Consider the following 21,366-nt stretch of genomic DNA (forward strand, 5'->3'; position numbering starts at 1 on the left):
GATCCAACTACTCTCATGGGCACATAATCTTTCCAGAGGTAAGGAAAAAAAAATCCTGCCTGTGCCGTGATCAGTGTTGACCGAAATATGCAGACTTTCGTCCAGGGGCTCCCCTTTTCACTTGCCATTGTTCTCTGCATTAGCCTTGCTATTGTTTGTCTTAGATTAAACATCTTCACAAACACTTCCTTGAGCTTACTGCTCAATGCGGTGAAGATTGGCATTGTTTAGGGTTGGTATCCACTTTGTTCCAGCATAGTATTGTTGCCCTCATAGCAGCTCCATCCTACATATTGTCTGTTTCGGGTGTTGCAAGACAATATACAGCATCGCAACCTGCCTTGGCACGATGAATGTACAGCCATGGCGTCTAAGTTGGAAGCCAGCTTGGTCACGTATTGCTCGAACACTTACTATTCCCTTTTCAACGGTCTATACAAGTCGTCTACTTAACCTTTCATCTTCTCCTGTCGAGCAACCTGTCCACCTTAGCAATTGATCATACTTTACCCTCACGTTGCAGAGCATATCGACTATATCGGTGCCCTAGTCTACAGCCTGACAGCCATAATGGCCTCAACCTTCAATCCCTTTACTCAGAATGTCACCTTACATACTGCCGATGGGACTCCCTTCGAGGTGAACGTGCAGGACATTGACACCTTGTTGCAGTACTGCATCCAGATCTGCACCAACTATGGCGCCCAGCTTGGAGCTTCCATTGTGCTTTTCGTCATTCTCCTTCTCCTGACCAGACCTGAGAAGCGCAGTTCTAGCGTCTTCATCCTCAATTGCACCGCACTTCTATCCAATGTCGCCCGTCTCTTCTGCCAGATACTGTATTTCACTTCCGACTTCGTGCGAGTGTATGCCTACTTCTCAGGAGACTTTTCCCGAGTGCCAACCTCCGCATACGCCAACTCAGTCATCGCAGTGGTATTCTACACCATCCTCGTGATATGCATCGAGGCTTCGCTCGTCCTGCAGGTCCAGGTCATCTGCGCGAACCTCGGTCGTGTATACCGGCAGGTTCTCCTCACACTGTCCATCGTGGTTGCCCTGGTCCCAGTCGGATTCCGTATGGCCATGATGGTCCAGAACGCCATAACAATCATGGCAGCCGAAAGCAGCTTACCTCTCATCTGGCTTCAAAGTGCAGAGAACATCACCGCGACAATCAGCATCTGCTTCTTCTGCGCCATCTTCGTTGCGAAGCTCGGATTCGCTATTCGCCAGCGTCGCAGACTGGGCGTGCGAGACTTTGGCCCAATGAAAGTCATCTTCGTTATGGGTTGCCAGACTCTGGTCATTCCAGGTATGCATCTCCCTCCCTCCACATATACTCTCAGTGTCATATATTTAACCAACACCCGTCCAAACAGCCATCTTCTCAATCATCCATTACATCGTCGCCGTCCCAGCCCTATCTTCCAACGTCGCCACCTTGGTCACCATTTCCCTTCCCCTATCCTCCATTTGGGCCGGCGTCGCCTTGACCAAAGTCTCCTCCGGCGCTGGCTCTGGCTCTAACACCGGCACCGGATCTGGCTCGTCACGACGCAACCTCTGGACCAAGCTCTCCTTCCCTGTCTGGGACAGTAGAAACACCAGTTCTACCGCTACCTCTTCCTCAATGCCAACTATGAATCCAGTCTCGACTTGCTATGCTGACATTGGTTCCTCCAAGCAGCTCAAGCAGCAGGCTACTACTGAGGAAATTGGCATTACTGTCGAACATGAGATCTCCGTGCACAGTTTCAAGAGGGAAAGTGATATGGTCTGAACGGGGACTATGAATATACTCAAGTATTACTGCTCCGTTGGTGCGATTCGGATGGGCTTGTTCATATTTCTTGAGGGTTAGTAAGGGGGGTGGGGACCTGGGTATGGTGGGTGGTGGTCAAGTTGTATGTCGGGACCTCTCATTTATTCTCGGCGGATTTCTTTTGTGACTTTGACTTCTAAATTTTCGGGATGCACAGTGCATCAACTTTTTCTTGTTTCGTTTGTTCGATGCTTTTTCAAATGTGTCTATTGGCATGATAATCTTCTCTTGTGGCCGCTTGATTGGCATTTAATGGACCTTGCTTATTATATGTAGCAGTTCTCTTGAATGGGCTTGACGTAGGTAGTAATCATCTCCATAAGCGCATCAATTAGCTATACTAAGTACTATACGTTGAAGGCAAATTCTATTTGCGACCACGCTCCTCTCACAATACCTCCCAGCTGCTGTCAAAAACTATTTTCAGCCCTCCCGGCCCAATTTCGCCAAGGATTCTGTAAGGAAGTCTCTGGCATTCATCAAATCCGTGCTACCATAAACGACTCTCCGCTTAGGGGCTCCATGAACCCCACGGTTGGCGGCCCCGGCACCATCGGCGCCTGGTTGTCCGCTTGTTCGGCTTACCCAGTCCTGCAGGTTGCCATATTCGTCCATGCTGCCGCCACCGACGGTGAAGACGATCGCTTCGTTGAAGGCCTGTCGGCGTTGGCCGAATGTGGCGGCCATGCCGGGCCCGGAGGTGTTCAGACTCTGCCCTTGGGCGTTGCGCGAAGCCGAGGCCGGAGGCATGGCGCCTCGGGCGTTGGCGCTGCGGGGGTCGAAGTAGAGATAGCTTTCCGTCTTGGCGATAGCGGAGCTGGATGCAGAGGTTGGGTCCATGATGGATTCGGTGATCTTGGTCAGAGTCAGATCCTTGTTGGCGGGGAGGAAATTCTTGACACCAGAAATGAGGGAGTCGAAGTTGGCGCCGAGGGCTCCAGAGGTTATGCGGTCAGTCAGTTGGTTGGAGAGGGAGGAGAAGCCGCGGAAGAGATTAGAGGACTGTTGTTGGGGAGCGGCTGTTGCGGTAGTCATCATTGTCATGCGGGTTATTTCTCGGACCTGTTTGACATAGGCGATGGGGGTGACATCTGTGACGCCGATGCGAGTGAGAGCCTCTTCGAACTGTGTCATCTCAGAGCGGGAAACCTCGGTTTCAGTGCTCAGGAACCAGATGATGAAAAGACGGAGCTTGTCCAGGGGCTCGTTGCCTTTCGTGTCGTCGTTGATGAGTTCCATGATCTGGGCCTTGGTTTGCTTGGTGATGTTTTCTTCCAGTTCGAAGAAGTTATCCAGCTGGCGGTCTTTGATCCCCTTGAGCAGTGCGGTCGCAATGTTCATGTGCATGTCGAGGATCGCCTTGCGTTCCCGTAGTTCGGGAAGGAGTGTGATGGCAGCCTTAAGGTGCTGTGCGGAGGCACTGGTATCGTTCTGAAGGTCTTCAATCGAGGAAGCACCGGTCTTCTTCGTGATCTCAGTGGCGTCCTCCTTGTACCGTGTAAGCTCCGCATCAATGTCCTCCGCAACTTGAGGGAATGGCGCGCCGGCATTACGCTTCCAGAAGAAGTCATTGCTATTCAAGTCGTACGCTCTCTTCGTGACACCCTTGGCTGGATTCGCTTCATCAGTGGACTCGACGGTAATCCGATTAAGGCGCATCTGTAGAACATCCTGCACCAGAGACTGGTATGTCCATGAGTGGGAAAGCATAGGCACTAAATCCACGTTGCGATCGACGATAATCAAGACAGGTCGCGATGAGGGAACCCCAGGAGTGTTCTTCTTATTCGAAAACAGATTGTCTTTCGAGTTAAGGATGTGATCACGTAGCTTGCGGTCCAGCTTGGTTGCTATTAATTCTGCCGCGCCGCCCTTAGGACACCGGATAATCGGAATGGCACCTGTTCGTATTCCGCCGTCAGTTAATGATGAGAGGACCGTATCAGTTGACCTACCCATTGTGACGCTGACGCTGAACAACCCGCTAACAATCCTATCCACAATCGCGTCCAGATCATCGTCGCTGGTTTGCGCACTGTTGATCTTCCAGTATGCATCGTTTCCTAGCCCCAAGCTGAAAAGGTCCGGTTCGGCCACAATGAAGTTCAAGTACTGATCGTAAACCTGTGCGACATGCTCTGCGGTAGCGGTTGTCGCTATCTGCGACGCGAAGTCTTCGAGGAGGGGTCTGGGTACGGAAGAGAGGAAGTTGACGTAGGCGGGAGAGTAAAGGCCGCGAGAAAGGTCGTTTGTGATCGCTTCGACGTTATGAGGCGTAGGCTCGACAAGGTAGACAACAGGGACGTCGGGAATCGGGTATCGTGTGGAATTGATGTTGCTGGCGAAGGTCATTAGCTACGTCACGCACGCACAGCGATTGATTTAGGGGCCTGGACCAGGGGTCCATACAGATGGATTGTGACTCCCCAAGCTCTGAGATCATTAACACGCAGCACGCTGCTGATGACATCTCTTCCCATATTATCAAACACCAGGACCTTCCAGATAGGGTCGCCGTCCTCGTTCAGTACCGGGGTAGAAATGAGGCCCTGCGCCGACGCTTCGTGATGGGCATCTTCCGCGGGTTGCGGTTCATGGTTCAAGTTGAGAATCTTGTGAATGGAGGCTGAAATTGAGTCAGAGAGCTGTGAGGAGCTACACGAATTCGATACGGACAGCAGAAACCTACCGACCTGACGGTCCCTCAAAGACGTTGTGTGCGAGGCCATAGTAGTTCGGTTTATGCTGGACTTGCTTCACCCCGGATGGTTATCACGATTACCTGGAATGGCCAAGATTCATGACATGTGGTGAGGGTAGAGTGGCAAGGAGATCAACCGACACAATAGTGAATTCCGGGGGAGTAAAGCAGCAATGGTGAAAACGGGCTCTAACTCCGCTGGGCGATAGATAATATGATAGAGAGTAATTACCCACTCATCAGTCTGTAACTACACTCTCCACCTGGCATCCTGAGAAGCTCCCGCAATTGATGAGGAGATGACATAAGCTCCCGCCCAGCCAATCCGGGCACTGCGATCATGTGTCTGGCGCTAGGTCGGAAGAGGCGTAGCCCATTTCAGGCGTGGCCCAACCGAGCGCCGCCCGGCTTTTTCAGTCTCACCACGACCAGCACTACCAACCGCCCTCCCTCTCCCCCCATCCCTATCCCTTCCACCCTTCCTCGTAAAGCAAATGACTATGCTGCTAAGCTGCTAAGCTGCAGTCCCGAGTGGTTCTTTGTATAACACCTTTTCTTATCATCTTTTAAGACAGAATAAGAAGAAAAGGTCCACCCAGGACAGGCAGTACGAGTGATTTGCCTCAGCTGCCTTTGCAAAAAGAAGAAGACAGGAGAAAGTGAGGCTGGCAGGAGAACAGAGTGACAAGGACAAGGATACAAACACAAGGCTTTTTTTTTTGTTTAAAAGGATTGCTTGGGAAAGCCGGAGAGGACAAGCAGAAGGAGAGCAGGCTCTTCAAGAAGCCAAAGATTATCTTACGTCTATTATACGGAGTACTTGGCCGGTGTATTCGAAAGAGTTGATTCAGCTTTTGCAGTGTGGACAACCTGGTTCTAATCTGCCTAAAAAAAGAAAGAAGACGAGAGAGTGAGAGGCTGCACACTGGGATACCGCGCAACGTGACGTGACATAAAGGATAACAGGCACAGCAAAGCCGCAAAGTTCTGGTGCTATTTGCTTCCTCTCTGACTTACTCCGAGAGCTCAGGTGTGGTTCCCTTCCCCCCCTCCGCTGCCTCCGAATAGGAGTCATTTCACGGAACTGGAAAGCGGGAGGAGCAGCGGGCGCCGACCATTTGCCACCCTCTTTTCGGCAACTCATCAGCTCTGCTGCCCGGAATCTAACTACTACTACTACTACTTCCCTACCTACTTGCACTACGGAGTACTACTACTACACCTACACTACTACTACTACTTTTGACTATCTACGTCTTGGTCCACTATCGACGTATCAGCGATCCTTTAGGCTGACAAACACGGTCGGGACGATTGATTCGCCCAGGGAGCTCTTGACCTAATATCCGGCTCCATTGGGAAGGTTTACTGCGCCGCCGTTACGCGTGACGGGCTAGCCAATCAACGCGCCAATCGGCGACCCCACCCCACCAGGGGAGTCGCGCTCCAAACTCCGACCAAATCCAGAGCGGCATTGGCACTTGTCCCAATTCAGCCTGGTCCCTCCCACACACACCCCGGCACGTGGATGCATGTGACTTATACTACATTTGGCCGTGCACCCGCTTACTGCCTTAGTACCTTGACTCCACCCGCGCTACCCACGACAATCATATACTTCTCGACCTACATATCCCTCCAGGATCGAGGGTCCGTGGGTTTTTAGAAAGCGGGGGATGAACGGTAGCATGGAGCAGTCGCCGCCGCAGAATATCATGCCCGGTCTGCACCGTGCACCAGTAGACCCTGGCTCGTTGCCGCCTGAATACTGGAACAGCTTCGAGCCTCTGTATACCAATCCCGATCCCCCACATCAACATCAACATCAACATCAACATCCGCACCCATCCCAGACGCCGCAGCTTCAGCAGATTCAACCGGCACCGCCGCAACAACAACATGCAACGCCAATGGGAATCAGCTGGGATCACCCCATGTTCAGTCAGACTCCCCAAGCTCGGAGTCCCTTGCCTACGCCCCAGGAACAGAACCATGGCATCTATACATCGGCAACCCCCCAATCGTGGCGGACGAACCCTTTGCAATCCCAACAAATAATCCATCCTGCGCCGCAGACGTTCCCCATGAATCAACAGTATCGCCAGGCGCAATTTTCTCATGCACAACCTGCGTTTGATTCACAGCCACTCCCTTCGTCCGACAACTCACACTTTCAGTCATACACCTTCCCCCGTGGCTACTACCCTCCTCAGAATCTCTCGGTGTCAGATGTCTTTCCTCAGTCTCACTCTCCTCGGCCCGCTCAGGCACAACCCCAGCCAACACAATATCGGTCGGACTCCCATCAGCACCAAGTCCCTCAATATGCTCTTCCTGCGGGTTATCCGGAGGGAACCACGGTATGATTCATTGAGCACTTACTCACGTTCATCGCTAATTCGCAGTAGCATATCCCAATTAATTTCGCTACCGGATATGGGCAGTCCACTCCGACTGTTTCTGAGCAGACCATCAATCCGCAATTCTTAAACTCGTCGCAACAAGCCGCTAGTCAGCAAGCGTCCCTTCATAATAACTTGCTGTATATGAACCCCACGGACTTCGAGCGTCCTGAAGATCCAAAGTATGTCCAATAACGAGGTTCAAGCCTCTCGGTAATCGCATCCGGTTGCTGACTGTTCATAGACTGTACACTTTCTTTCGGGATGACTTGCAAGTTCCACCAATTCTGGGCCAAGGCCAAGGTCAGGGACAGCCACAGCCTCAGCCACAACCTAAACCTCAGCCTCAGCCCATGGCGCGCAACCAGCCCATTGCCCCAACCACACAATATGAATTCATCGTGCCATTGAATGGTATGACTTACTCTACCCCATAGATGTGCCACATTCACTCACAGTCACTCACCCGAACAGGTCAAGACACAGTCACCGCCGTCGCCCCAGTGAAAGCAGCAAAACCGAAGAAGCAGCCCAGTGCGAAGAAACAATCACAGCCCAAAAAGCCCACAATGAAAGGGGGAAGCAAGAAGCTGGATGGGCAGGCGGCCTCTTCGAGTTCTGAATCAGATAGCTCTGATGAATCGGATCTAGAGATTCAGGAGCCTGAAGAGGTATCTCCACTCCCACCCAGTCGTCCTAGCGAACCCGAGGCTGCTGCGCGATATGACGCGCTCAAAGCGGTGTGGTCTCCACGTAATAGGCGGCCCAATGTTGACAAGGTCAAGAGTGCATTGGTTGCGTTCAAAGATGTTGTCAAAGCCGTAAGAGATGCATGGAAAGAAAGCAGCCAAGCCATGAAGGTGGCAGAAAACAAGGGCGATAATGACAAAGCAGCGCAACTGAAGAAGCATGTTGTCCTTCAGCGGCGCCTTATGGACGTGATCGTCAGCACCGCCCAGGCGCAAGGTCATCCCATCATAGTCGAGAAGTATGTCCTTTCTCTACCGTTTTCCCTTTCCTTTCCACATCTGGCATGTCCTCGTGGCCATAGAAGTCTGAAACGAAATGAGAGCCTCTCCCATGTAATCTACCTAGTGTGGGCTTTGGCATATAATAATGTGCTTATAAGTAAGGGTGCATATATGCTCTCCATCCGAGGACTAAACATACCTAGCTGTGTGTCCTCAAGCACGAGGCAGAGGAGGGTAGAATGCCCATCCTGGATCAGACAAGCTATCTCCTGCCGTCATTGTACAGGTGCCCAGAGTGTGTTCCGTTGTGGTATCGCCCTTCGGAGCGCAAACTTTGCTCGCCTTCCGGATGCCTTGCATCTGTTTATTGAATTTTCACGTTCATTTGCTAGATTGTGCCGGTCGCTAACGTATGGGTTTTCAGGTTGGGTGAGCATCCAATGGCTGTAGCTGCCCTGTATTCATTCCTGCTGGATCGCCACCAGGCTTCTGACATTGATGGTGCTTTGACGGTGAATATACTCAAGGTAAATCATGAGACGGCTCTGGGACCTCTTATCGAATCAAAACTGACTTTGACTGTAGTTGCTTTCCAGATTCTTGACAATGGATGAAGATGTTCTTCAGAAAACGAACGTTGCCAAGTTGCTGCCTAGATTCGTCAAGAAAGGCGGACAAACAGTGAAAGAGCTGGCGCAAAAGATCATGGACAATGCCGCTGCCTCGACGAAACGGAAATTAGAAGCGGGAAAGTCCGGGTCAAAGGAAGGTTCACCTAAAGCTGTAGTGACTGACGGGTCTGCCCCAGATGGACGTGGTGAAGTTGCTGGATTTAAGAGGGCCCGAGAAGGTGAAGGGAATGGCCAACCAGCAACTAAGCGAATGGTTGTCACTGCAAACCCCAAACCTGCAGCAAAGCCAAACAGCGCTATGGTCTCTGGTGTCAGCAAACGGCCACAGGATGTAGGACAAGATAACAAACCAGCTGCAACCAACGCAGCCCGTCCCAAGGCCAACATCATTGCACCGAAGCCTACCAGCCTCTTTGGTAGTCTAAGCTCTGCCTCTAAAAGACCTGGAACGTCAAACGCAGAACGAGCGGCGGCCGCGGCGGCCGCAGCGAAAGCAAGGTGCGTGCCAACGCATTATCATTCTGCTGTCTTGGCGGCTAACTTGATGAACAGTACTCCTGCGGAGAAGAAGGAGTCCCAACCCCCACCCCCAAGACCTACTTTCTCCTTTGGGGATTTGATGGCGGATCTGAACAAACAGAAGGATCCCGCTCCTGCACAGCCTGCGGAGGATAGACCCCCCGAGACTGAAGAGGAACGGAAGAAGAGGTTGCGTAAAGAAGCACGCCGGAAGTTGCGTGTCACATGGAAGCCTGATGCATCCCTTACGGAAGTCCGTCTATTCACACACGATCCCGAAGAGGAACTTGGGCCTGGCGATCACCTGGGAGATGTCAAGGGTGAAGGCAGTGTGCTCAAACTTCACCGAGACCTCGACGAGCTTGAGGAGGAAGATGATGGTGGCATCCGTGAAGAGCAATTTTTCGACTATTATGAGCCTTCCGGTAGGTTCCTAAATAATTTTAACGTTGTTATGCTTGTGTCTGGGTGCTAATTGGTTCAGAAATCGACAACGGCGACATCGCACCCGACGATCGCTCGAGAAACTACATTAAGCGCGGCGGAACTGCAGAGCCGACTAGTCCTGAAAAGAATGCTCAGGAGCACCGGGAGGCGACGACACTTATGGTTTTTTATACCTCGCCGGCAGACGTACCGTCGACGCCCAAGGAACCTCCCCCGGCAGATGCGGAAGATACCGTACCCGAAATTGTGTCTTTCGGGGAACTACCGGATCATGTCAAGGTATGCTTCGTTCCCCATTCTTGCTTACAACGTCTTCTGACGACCGCACTAGGCCCGACAAGATCGGTACTTCGCAATGATCAACCCTCAGCCAGCGCCAGCGCCAGCGCCAGCTCCCCAGAGCGCACCGAACGCGCCATTCGATATCACGAATTTGCTCAAGATTATCCAAAGTGCGCCACAGCAACAATCCACTCCACCACAAGCTCAGCCCCAAGTCGCCCAAGCACCCATGTCCGATCTTGAGCGAACCTTCAGCATGTTCCGCCAGCAGCAGCAGCCGCAACCGCCTCCGCCTCCGCAGGCACCCTTACTGCAAATGCCCCAGTTCCCACCGGCTTCTCAGCCTCCAGCTGCCCAGGGTGTGGATTTTCAGAAACTTCTGTCCATCATGAATGCCCAAAAGCAGATGCAACCCGCACCTATTGTACCGCAGGTCCAGCCGTCACAACCTGCCATCGCTCCTAATCTGGCCGCCATTATTTCCCAGTTAACTGGTCAAACCCAAACAGCTGCGGCCAATGGGCATCCCCCGCCAGGCCACTACGAGGATCCAGAGCGGAAGCGCATACGTGAAACCGGCGGTTATGATGGGAGCGACGATGATAGGTTCAATTCCAAACGCAGCAGATCAAATGAGCCGAACAAGAAGCACGTAAGTGTCTCTCACCTTGCATTGTTCTACTCCAGTACTAACATAACCATAGCCCAAAGCTGGATTGGTTCCTTGTCGGTACTGGCGAGAAGGCAAGTGCCGCAAAGGCGACGAATGCACGTTTCGCCATGATCCATTGGACTAATGCTTCTCTTTTTCTCTTCTCCTGATACCCCTCTTGGTTCTCATTTATTCATACATTTCTGTAATTGACATTCTCGCATCTCATTATATCGCCTTACCATTGTACATTGGCCCTGCATCTGTTGCATTGTCAAATTAACGGTGTCTCAACCTTTCCTTATGTTGACAGGCTTCTCATAGCGTCACGCATCTCATTTCGGGAGCATACCATATGTGGAGTACCTAGGTGTTGCGTGAAGATTACGATTATATTTCTTATTCTCTCTGTCGGCTATACGTTTCTGTGAGTGTGTTGATGCTGTCTGGCGTTCGGGGTGTGTGGCTGCTTAAGCAAGAGCAGGCTTGCATGTACATTAATAGTGATCCACCATGGCAACGGTTTATCTGCCGCCGAAACAACCAGTGACCAATTTCATTTGTCCCAATTTTTCCTGTCTGTAGCTCTGAGCTTAACAAATTCAAATCAGTGATATTATCGTATTTCTTTCCCATCCATAACCCGCTTAGGTAATCCCATAAGTAAACCCGTCAACAATAATCAACAATAACTGTCTTGAGCAACGCCTCACTTCACCTACCCTATGAACACTACTACATCAACACACTTCTTTTATGTATATGAAGAAACAGACATTTTCTCTCACCCTCCAGATTGCCATTATAATATCTACCCCATAACTCAAGCACATAATGCAAAATAAACCACCCCCTCACACCCACCTGATCATCGTCTGCTGCCACGCCATATACACCGGCGGGCCTACAAACGGTCTATCCGAGAATGAATGGTGCGTAAACTCCATGAACTACCGGATATTATTTCTAACTCTATGAAACAATTAAGTCTGTAAGAAAGTTACCTGACGCTGACTATGAGAACAGGGTTATAGAGCCCTTCCAGAAGGGCGAAACGCCCACATTCACGAACCACGTTAAAGCCGGATTGCAAGCTCTGGCTGATGATCCGGATGCTTTGTTGATGTTTTCAGGGTAGGTAACTAATTACTGAAGTTGACTATTATTGGGATTATTTCTGCTCGCTGGCTTGCTGGGATAGCTTCAATAGGGATGGGCATCTGGGTGTATGATTATATACTACTTACTAGATGTTGTGATATTGTATTGGCTGACTTCGTTTACTGACCGATGGGTAAACCACAGGGGACCTACGAAGAAAGGACGGACAGATCTTGCGGAGGGGGAGTCTTATCTTGTAAGTCGTCCATCCAAAGTCCATATCCATGTCTACTATTGTCCTTCTCTTCTTCCAGGACGGACAAGAAGTGGTGAATCATATGAACATTGTTCGCTAATGCATAGCATCAGAACCTCGCCAAAGACAATAAGTACTTCGGTTTTGCTTCGCGGATAAACCCCGCGCAGGTGATAGCTGAAATCCACGCCACGGACTCATATCAGAATGTGCTGTTCTCGATGCTCCGGTTTAGGCTGAGAACGGGCGTTTATCCGCGGCGGGTGACTGTTGTGACGCATGAGTTCAAACGGAGGCGGTTCGTGGACTGCCATTTTCCGGCCTTGGGGCTCTCTGGTTCTGCGTCTACGGTCATCGGGATTAATCCGCCGGAGGAGGTGACGCCGTTGGCTTCACTGGTTGCTGGGGAGGAGAAGAGTGGGATTGGGTTGTGGAATAGGGATAGGTATGGGGTGCAGAGGGAGTTGGCGGGGAAGAGGGTGAAACGTGGGTGGAGGGCCGGGATGGAGGATGGGGTGTTTGTGAATGGGGGCTTGGAGGCTGTTGTGGAGGAGTTGGTGAGGTGGGATGGAGGGGAGACGGGGAATGAATGGTTTCCCAAGATGGATAAGTTGCCTTGGTGGGCTCAGTCGCAATGATGCAGATTCGTTAGTCATTGGTAGATAGCAGTCATGCTAGTTGTGCGAAAATAGATGTAGAATACACATTGATGAAAAGATGCCCGAAATGCTCCCAGATTTAGATCCCGCCCTCTCTTCCGTAACGCCTCCGTATGAACACCTGATGATGTGTCGAAGTAACTAATCGGCAAGACGATAGCTGACTAGAGTCTCTACGCGGTGATTGTTGGTACTGAAGCTTCGGAGCTGCACCTTCTCTGCGTTCTTGATCTCCTTGGCGTCGCTGTCGCCCCATTCCACGGGGACCTCGGAGTCGGCATCGGCGTATACCAGGACGTTGAATGTGCAGTCGCCATCCAGGACTGGCAGGAATGTGACGGATGCGGTGATCTGACGGAAGATAGCCTGGATTTCATCCTGGATCTCTTTCTCGGTCTTCTCAACGGTGGCAGCGACTTGGGGTTCCTTATCCCTGTAGATAGCGAGATATGGTTAGCGGGGTATAATGAGATGCGTAGTGGTAGAGACCTACCCAGGGGCAGCGTTCTCCTTGTCACCAGATGTGCGGGATGACTGGCTCTTGGAATGCTTTCCGAAGATTTGCACCTGATATCTCGTTAGCCGTGTATACTGTGAGGAGAAATGACCTGCGTACATCAAACTGCCATCTTTCCACATGTTCACCAGTTTCTTTATCCGTGATGACAATAACAAGCTTAGAGATCTTGCCACCCGTCATCCATTTGTTCAATTGCGACATTATCTTCTTGATGTAGGCTTTGACCTGGTCGTCGGCGGTAACTACTATTGGTCAACGAAGAGGCTCTCATAGCAGGTTCGTGATGACAAACCCAGCATGTTGAGGCCATATTTCTTGACACTTTGAAAGACAGGTTAGTTTGCTTCCACAATGACAAACATAAGACACTCACGTTGTGAAATCCTCTGGAGGGTAAACGCCTCTCTGGAAACTGGAAGAAATCAGATAAGCAAGCTCCTGCTAGAATCGACACTGAACCTACAGAATCGAGTTGATGGAATATTCAAACTGAAATAATTAGTATCTTCCGCATTGAACCTCAGTCAAAAAAAGAAAGAAAAACTCACAAATTCGGCCACCAGCTTCGCCGATCCTGCTGTGTATCAGCTTCTGTTGGAATCTCACAGACTGTATATCCGTACCTTTCAAGGACAGCTTGTGCACCTTGGATTTATCCTTAGTAGCGGACATGATGGCTGTGAGGAGAGTGTCTGGGATTGAAGTGTTGTCGACAAGCTATCCAAATGTGAAGCGTTGCATGCGAGGGGAAAGAGGGAAGCTTTGTTTATCGAGACAGTCACCGCGGCAATCTGGACTGACCGCCCGCCGACTTGGTCTCCGCAGCCGCACTTTTTCCGCCCGCCAAACTGGACGGAGACTTGCCTGTGCTTGACCGTGTCTGCAGTCCGCATACTATCTCGTCCACGCAATTCATTCCCATGCAATTGCAGACCTCCAGATGCGAGGATGCCTGCAGTTAGCCAGGTGGCTGCGCGCAGCACCGAAATGTCCTGCTGCAAGCCTTCTCAAGCCGCCGTCCGGCCTGGCTAATCCAGCCCGGTTTTTCACGACTTCCGCCGCATGCTGGGCATCGCGCTCCAGGGGACCGGCCGGCCAGCCAGCCTCCGACCTTGAATCAAGAATCGCAGCAATCCCGATTGACCGATACCGTAACTTTTGCATTGTCGCCCACGTCGATCATGGCAAAAGTACCCTCTCCGATCGGCTCTTGGAACTCACAGGCACGATCCAGCCCGGGATGAACAAGCAGGTTTTGGACAAGCTTGACGTCGAGCGTGAACGTGGTATTACGGTGAAGGCACAGACATGTACAATGATCTACAATCATAACGGCGAGGACTATCTGTTGCACCTGGTTGATACGCCGGGGCATGTGGACTTCCGTGCGGAGGTTTCCCGCAGTTATGCTAGTTGCGGAGGAGCGTTGCTCTTAGTGGATGCCAGTCAAGGTATCCAGGCTCAGACAGTCGCCAACTTCTACCTCGCATTCTCTCAAGGCCTGGAGCTGATTCCTGTCATCAACAAGGTGGACCTGCCATCCGCTGACCCGGAACGTGCTCTTGACCAGATGGAACAGTCCTTTGAACTTGACACGGAAAGCGCAGTGCTGGTATCAGCCAAGACGGGTCTCAATGTACAGCAATTGCTCCCTACCGTGGTTGAGAAGATTCCCGCGTAAGTGATTAGTCTATTAATGAACGGAGTCTTGAGGCTGACTCCAGACAGGCCGGTGGGCGACGTCAACAATCCCTTACGGTTGCTTCTCGTCGATTCCTGGTATGATTCGTACCGGGGTGTCATCTGCTTGGTCCGCGTTTTCGATGGCGAAATTCGGGCAGGAGACCAGCTTGTGTCGTTCGCGACTGGAATCAAATACTTTGTGGGTGAGGTTGGTATTATGTATCCCAATGAGACTCCCCAGTCCGTCCTTCGGGCCGGCCAGGTCGGTTACATCTTCTTCAACCCCGGCATGAAGCGAAGCAAGGAAGCCAAAATCGGTGACACCTACACGAAGGTTGGGTTTGAAAAGGTCGTCGAACCGCTCCCGGGCTTCGAAGAGCCCAAAGCAATGGTTTTCGTGGCCGCCTATCCCGTGGATGCTGATCACTTCGAGCATTTGGAAGATAGTATCAACCAACTCTGCCTGAACGACCGGAGCATCACTGTGCAAAAGGAATCGTCTCATGCTCTTGGAGCAGGTTTCCGGTTAGGCTTCTTGGGAACGCTGCATTGCTCTGTCTTTGAGGACCGTCTGCGCCAGGAGCACGGTGCCAGTATTATAATTACTCCTCCTTCCGTTCCTGTGAAGCTCATCTGGAAAGACGGCAAGGAAGAAATTATCTCCAATCCCGCCAAGTTCCCGGAAGAAGAAGAGCTGCGCGGCAAGGTATCCGAGATTCAGGAGCCTTATGTTGTCGCTACGTTGACCCTCCCCGATGAGTATCTTGGAAAGGTCATCGAGCTCTGTGAGTCCAACCGAGGCGTGCAAAAGAGCCTCGAGTATTTCACATCGACTCAGGTCATCCTCAAGTATGACCTGCCTCTTGCGCAGCTGGTTGACGACTTCTTCGGGAAGCTCAAGGGCTCTACTAAGGGCTACGCCACCCTTGATTACGAGGAGTCCGCGTGGCAAACCAGCAACATCGTCAAGTTACAGCTGCTGGTTAACAAGGCTCCCGTGGATGCAGTCGCACGGCTCGTGCATTACAGCCAAGTAGAGCGATTGGGCAGACAATGGGTGACCAAGTTTAAACAGCACGTTGACCGACAACTGTTTGAGATCGTCATCCAAGCAGCTGTTGGCCGCAAGGTTGTGGCGCGTGAGACCGTCAAGCCGTATCGGAAGGATGTTCTCGCCAAGCTTCATGCCAGTGATGTCAGTCGCCGCAGGAAACTGTTAGAGAAGCAGAAGGAGGGACGCAAGAAGCTGCGGGCGGTTGGAAACGTGGTGATTGAACAGAAGGCATTCCAGGCTTTCTTGGCTAAATAAGTGGGCATCTTCATGTCTACCTCTGTACAGTATACTATATCATATTTGCTTCTGCTGTATTATTATATTGATAGATAGATCTTGCACCTAAATGCACCTTCCCATCCCCAATGATGTCTGTATAGAATTGTAGTATGCATCTGTGAATACTGGGCTTCCCGGGGGCTCTGATTGGCGGAGCGGCGGAAGCTGGAGCTTACAATTTAACCGCAGAAAAGTTCGTCGCCGACCCCGCCGCCGCGGTCGTCTGCAATTTCTCCCCCTCCCGCGGTCGCTTTCTCTTGCTGGCTTTCCTTCTCTCCAGATCCACAAGCTGCAGTGCCGCTGGGTGCCATATTGACGATCATACATCTGGGCGACCCTCTTGTTCGTCGTACGGTGATTCCAGCGCCGTCGCATTCTACCCGTTGAGTCAGTGTCGCCTTGCCATGATCATCATCTGACAACGGCGATGCAGCCTCCAGAAGGTGTGCAGGTCGACCTGGGCAAGGCCCAGGTCCTGGACCGCGTTCCCAAAGTTATCAAGGAGTTGAAGTTTGGTGTTCTGTAAGCATGGCTCTGCTTCTCCCAGTTCTACCCCTCCTGGATCTCCGCTGCGGAGCAGTCAAGACTAATATCGTGTGCGCGACTTCTCCAGGTCCAACGATGACATTGTCAGCCAAGGTGTGGTGGAAGTTTCGGATCGCAAGTTCTTCGATCTCGATCATGACAGAGCGGTGGTAGCCAATGGTCCTCTCGATGCGCGCATGGGTATCTCCAACAAAACCTCATCATGTCAGACTTGTGGCGGCGCTCTCCAGGTGTGCAATGGACATTTCGGTCACGTCAGGCTCGTGTTGCCGGCTTTCCACGTCGGTTACTTCAAGCGGGTCATTACCATTCTGCAGGAAGTTTGCAAAGAATGTTCGCGCATTCTGCTCCCCGAAGCCGATCGCCGTGCCTACCTTCGTGAAATGCGTCGTCCTGGGTTGGATAATTTGCGGCGCGGCCAGATTGCGAAGCGGATCAATGAGCGGTGTCGTAAGACACGCAACTGCGAGGCCTGTGGTGCGGTTAACGGTGTGGTGAAGAAAGCTGGAACGAGCGCCCTCAAGATCACCCACGACAAATTCCGTGCATTCAACGCCTCGACTTCCGTCAAGAAAGTTCCGCCGCCCAGCAAGATTGTTTTCGACCGGTCATTCGACGAAGCCAGAACGTCCAATGCGGAGGTTGAGAAGCATTACAAGAAGGCCCAGGATGATATGAACGCTCTTCGCGTGCTGAATCTATTCAAGAAGATTTCCGATACCGATTGCGAGCTGTTGGGTCTGAACCCAAAGGAAGCAAGACCGGAAATGTTTCTCTGGCAATTCATTCCCGCTCCTCCAGTGTGTATCCGTCCTTCCGTCGGTCAGGATGCGGCGTCCACCGAGGACGATTTGACAGCCAAGCTGGGCGACATTGTCCAGAGCAACATCAACCTGAAGAACGCATTGTTGAAGGGCGCGCCGGTACAGACAATTATGGAATGTTGGGACTACATGCAGCTACAGATTGCGGTATACATCAATAGCGATGTGCCAGGTCTTAACAAGGCAGATCTTGGAAAGCCCATTCGCGGTTTCGTACAGCGGTTGAAGGGTAAGCAGGGTCGATTCCGTGGTAACCTGTCCGGAAAGCGTGTGGATTTCTCAGGCCGTACTGTCATTTCCCCCGATCCTAATCTGCGGGTCGACGAGGTTGCGGTCCCTGAGTTGGTAGCCAAGAACATGACCTATCCCGAAGTCGTCACTCGATACAATAAGGAGAAGCTGCAGCAGAGAGTCCGGAACGGCACGAAGAAGTGGCCCGGTGCAAACTACATTATGAAGAAGGGCCAGACATTCAAGCTCTTCCTTAAGTATGGTAATTTGAACATGATCGCCGATCAACTGCAGGAGGGCGATGTTATCGAACGTCACATCGAGGACGGTGATATTGTTCTTTTCAACCGACAGCCCTCTCTGCACAAGCTCAGTATTCTCTCTCACTTTGCCAAAGTTCGCCCTCACCGGACCTTCCGATTGAACGAATGTGTCTGTAACCCTTACAATGCGGATTTCGACGGAGACGAAATGAACCTGCACGTGCCTCAGACGGAGGAGGCGAGAGCCGAAGCGATGGAACTGATGGGAGTCAAGAACAACTTGGCCACGCCCAAGAACGGAGAGCCGATCATTTCTGCCATTCAGGATTTCATTAGTGCTGCCTATATTCTCAGTAGCAAGGACAACTTCTTTGACCGCCGCTCATTCACTCAGATTTGTCTGTACATGCTGGGCCCTGAGACACGCTTCGACCTTCCCCCTCCAGCTGTGCTCAAGCCCCAGATGTTGTGGACTGGAAAGCAGGTTTTCAACATTCTCATGCGGCCGAATAAGGATGACCCCGTCCTGGTCAACCTGGACGCTGCGTGCAGACAGTTCAAGGCTCCCAAGGATGGCAGGCCACGGGATCTGGATGAGAAGGACTCCTGGCTCGTCATCCGAAACTCCGAGGTGATGTGTGGTGTGATGGACAAATCCACCATTGGTTCCGGAAAGAAAGACAACGTGTTCTATATTATGCTGAGAGATTACGGGCCCGTGGCGGCTGCGGAGGGTATGAACCGGTTGTCCAGGCTCTCGGCCCGTTGGTTCACGAACATGGGATTCTCGATCGGTATTACCGACGTTTATCCCAGCGAAAAGCTTCTACGTTCGAAGCATGACCTCGTCGAAACAGCCTACGCACAGTGTGACGAAGTTATCGCCAAGTATAAGGCAGGCACGCTGGAAAAGTATCCTGGTTGTGACGAGCTGCAGACTATGGAGAACCAGCTGTCCGGTATTCTCAGTAAGGTCCGTCAGCAGGCAGGAGACGAATGTATTGCTCAGCTGAGCAAGTACAACTCGCCCCTAATCATGGCCACGTCCGGATCCAAGGGTTCCAGTATCAACGTGTCCCAGATGGTTGCCCTGGTCGGTCAGCAGATTATTGGTGGCCAGCGTGTGCAGGACGGCTTCCAGGACCGTACCCTGCCGCACTTCCCCAAGAACGCTCGCCAGCCCCCGTCCAAGGGTTTCGTCCGGAACAGTTTCTTCTCTGGACTCGAGCCCACGGAGTTTATCTTCCACGCCATGTCCGGTCGTGAAGGTCTGGTCGATACGGCCGTCAAGACGGCCGAAACCGGTTACATGTCTCGTCGGTTGATGAAGTCGCTTGAAGATCTCTCGACCAGATACGATGATACTGTGCGCAACTCGTCGGCGGCCATTGTCCAGTTCCAGTACGGTGACGATAAGCTCGATCCCTTAGATATGGAGGGTAAGGCCAAGCCTGTCCATTTCGACCGGACTTTCATCCACGCCGAATCTACGACTTACAAAAACGACGAGCGGAGTTTGCTTCCGGCTGAGATCATGGAGATCTGTGAAGAGATGCTTTCGAAGGAGCGCTCCAAGCTGGTGCGGAAGGATCTGATGGGCAATGAACTCGGCTACATGGATCGGTCTGACCATGGTATCGATCAGTTCGAGAGTGCTCGCGACTTCCTCGAGTCTATCCAGCAATACGTTGCTACAAAGGCAGACAAGCTGATCTCCCGCGGTGGTGACATTGACCCCAACGACGAGAGAAGTCAAAAGGGTCTGAACCACACCGGCAAGCTGACTGAGCGGACACTCCGCACTTTCATCTCCTCATGCTTGATGAAGTACAAGAAGGCCCAGGTCGAGGCTGGCCACGCTGTTGGTGCAGTTGGTGCCCAGTCCATTGGTGAACCTGGTACGCAGATGACGTTGAAGACTTTCCACTTTGCTGGTGTCGCCGGTATGAGTATCACACAGGGTGTACCCCGTATCAAGGAAATTATCAACGCGTCGAAGGAGATCAGTACGCCTGTCGTTGCTTGCGAGCTCGTCACGAAGGACAATATCATCGCGGCGCGGATCGTCAAGGGACGTATCGAGAAGACATACTTGCGTGACATCATCCACTATGTCCGTGAGACATGGACGGGCAAGGAAGCCTACATCACGGTGAAGATCAACTGGAAGACTATCCAAGACTTGGCGCTCGAGCTGAAGATCGAGAACATTTTGTCGGCGATCAAGAACCACAAGCGTTTCAAGGCAGACGATCTGAAGTTCCGGTGCTCGCGGTCCCACATCCACGTCTACATGGACGTGGACCCGTCGACCAAGGCCAACCTGTCCAAGACGGAGATTGCCCACACCAGTTCAGATCCTTTCCTCCGTCTAAAGCACCTGAAGCGCATGCTCCCTGACATCCAAGTCCTGGGTCACCCGCAGGCCTTCCGTGCCATCATCCGAACCGACGAGACGTCTACCACCAACACGCTTCTGGTGGAAGGTTACGGACTGCGGGAGTGTATGACGACGATGGGTGTGGACGGACTGCGCACCTCGACCAACAACGTGATGGAGATGCGGGACGTTCTGGGTATCGAAGCGGCGCGGACAACCATCGTGCAGGAAATCAGCGAGGTCATGAAGGACATGGACATTGATCCGCGACACATGCAGTTGCTGGCCGATGTCATGACCTACAAGGGTGAAGTGCTGGGTATTACGCGATTCGGTCTCGCGAAGATGCGTGACTCCGTCCTGCAGTTGGCGTCGTTCGAGAAGACGGCGGACCACCTGTTCGACGCCGGTGGCGCGGGTCGCAGCGATCTCATTGAGGGTGTGTCCGAGTGTATTATTATGGGCAAGACGGTGTCGCTGGGAACGGGAGCGATGGAGGTTGTGCGCAAGATGAACTTCTTCGAGGGGCAGATCGGGGCACGCAAGACGACGTTCGAAGATACATGGACCGAAGTGTACGAGGCGCCATTGGAGAGAGCCAAGGCAGCTCGACGCAAGCGATCATGAGTATACATAAAAACAGAAGAGAACTCGATGATAAAGAGAGGACTTTCTATAAAAGGGACGGGTTAAAAGCATACCAGGCGTTGTATGTACTTGTGTACTTTTAGCGATAGCAGCAACACTGCAATTTCAGACACGACCTTCATACTGTAACTAGAGTAGTAGACCGATGAAGATTATCTACGAAAGAATTGTATCATCAAATACTATCAAACTTGATGGTTAGAGCAGAATCAAACTGACTGCTTAATAAGGCCGATAAAGCCATATCCATCCATGAATCCCGCCCCACCCGAACTTTTCGATAACATCGATTTCTCCCCTCATCCCCTCCATATATTATTCGCACCTCCAGCCAACAACCCATGAACAATCTCACCAGCTAAACCTCTAACCATCGCCTCCTAATCACCATCAATCACTCCTCACCACCACAAACCATCAACAAGAACAACAAAAACAACAACAATGACAACAACAGAACCCTACACCCCCCCACCCCTCCCCCCACCCTT

At 51.8% G+C, this 21,366-nt stretch overlaps 7 protein-coding genes across 7 annotated transcripts; 4 read left to right on the forward strand and 3 right to left on the reverse strand.

Moving 5' to 3' along the window:
• Positions 1-401: 401 nt before the first annotated feature.
• preB (alpha-factor pheromone receptor STE2) lies at positions 402-2,174 on the forward strand. Its single transcript, XM_067628581.1, has 2 exons — positions 402-1,315; positions 1,383-2,174. The coding sequence occupies exons 1-2, from the start codon at positions 571-573 to the stop codon at positions 1,781-1,783; spliced, it is 1,146 nt and encodes a 381-aa protein (XP_067476754.1). The 5' UTR covers positions 402-570; the 3' UTR covers positions 1,784-2,174.
• A 74-nt stretch (positions 2,175-2,248) lies between these two features.
• sly1 (syntaxin-binding protein) lies at positions 2,249-4,554 on the reverse strand (the record flags this gene model as incomplete). The annotated part of the gene is made up of 4 exons (XM_067627703.1): positions 2,249-3,726; positions 3,781-4,163; positions 4,235-4,451; positions 4,515-4,554. 4 exons carry the CDS (start codon positions 4,552-4,554, stop codon positions 2,249-2,251), a joined length of 2,118 nt encoding a protein of 705 aa, XP_067476755.1.
• Positions 4,555-5,223: 669 nt separating this feature from the next.
• On the reverse strand, positions 5,224-5,936 carry ASPBRDRAFT_280325 (uncharacterized protein). The gene has a single exon (XM_067622464.1). It carries the CDS (start codon positions 5,668-5,670, stop codon positions 5,374-5,376), a length of 297 nt encoding a protein of 98 aa, XP_067476756.1. The 5' UTR covers positions 5,671-5,936; the 3' UTR covers positions 5,224-5,373.
• A 305-nt stretch (positions 5,937-6,241) lies between these two features.
• On the forward strand, positions 6,242-10,576 carry ASPBRDRAFT_130984 (uncharacterized protein; the record flags this gene model as incomplete). Its single annotated transcript, XM_067618283.1, has 10 exons — positions 6,242-6,886; positions 6,935-7,110; positions 7,173-7,342; positions 7,403-7,916; positions 8,324-8,426; positions 8,485-9,029; positions 9,084-9,475; positions 9,535-9,776; positions 9,829-10,431; positions 10,484-10,576. The coding sequence occupies 10 exons, from the start codon at positions 6,242-6,244 to the stop codon at positions 10,574-10,576; spliced, it is 3,483 nt and encodes a 1,160-aa protein (XP_067476757.1).
• A 689-nt stretch (positions 10,577-11,265) lies between these two features.
• On the forward strand, positions 11,266-12,532 carry ASPBRDRAFT_657484 (DUF218 domain protein; the record flags this gene model as incomplete). The annotated part of the gene is made up of 4 exons (XM_067628582.1): positions 11,266-11,363; positions 11,458-11,565; positions 11,737-11,788; positions 11,896-12,532. The coding sequence occupies 4 exons, from the start codon at positions 11,266-11,268 to the stop codon at positions 12,424-12,426; spliced, it is 789 nt and encodes a 262-aa protein (XP_067476758.1). The 3' UTR covers positions 12,427-12,532.
• A 56-nt stretch (positions 12,533-12,588) lies between these two features.
• Positions 12,589-13,639, reverse strand: ASPBRDRAFT_198164 (spindle checkpoint protein MAD2; the record flags this gene model as incomplete). The annotated part of the gene is made up of 8 exons (XM_067621178.1): positions 12,589-12,880; positions 12,941-13,014; positions 13,064-13,209; positions 13,260-13,288; positions 13,341-13,379; positions 13,431-13,456; positions 13,516-13,541; positions 13,591-13,639. The coding sequence occupies 8 exons, from the start codon at positions 13,637-13,639 to the stop codon at positions 12,589-12,591; spliced, it is 681 nt and encodes a 226-aa protein (XP_067476759.1).
• A 185-nt stretch (positions 13,640-13,824) lies between these two features.
• ASPBRDRAFT_157463 (DNA-directed RNA polymerase III core subunit RPO31) lies at positions 13,825-21,028 on the forward strand. The gene is made up of 4 exons (XM_067619424.1): positions 13,825-14,644; positions 14,696-15,917; positions 16,372-16,505; positions 16,597-21,028. Exons 1-4 carry the CDS (start codon positions 13,908-13,910, stop codon positions 20,852-20,854), a joined length of 6,351 nt encoding a protein of 2,116 aa, XP_067476760.1. The 5' UTR covers positions 13,825-13,907; the 3' UTR covers positions 20,855-21,028.
• Positions 21,029-21,366: the final 338 nt, after the last annotated feature.

Source organism: Aspergillus brasiliensis, assembly GCF_001889945.1.
Source record: "Aspergillus brasiliensis CBS 101740 unplaced genomic scaffold ASPBRscaffold_10, whole genome shotgun sequence".
In the NCBI taxonomy this organism is placed as follows: Eukaryota; Fungi; Ascomycota; class Eurotiomycetes; order Eurotiales; family Aspergillaceae; genus Aspergillus; species Aspergillus brasiliensis.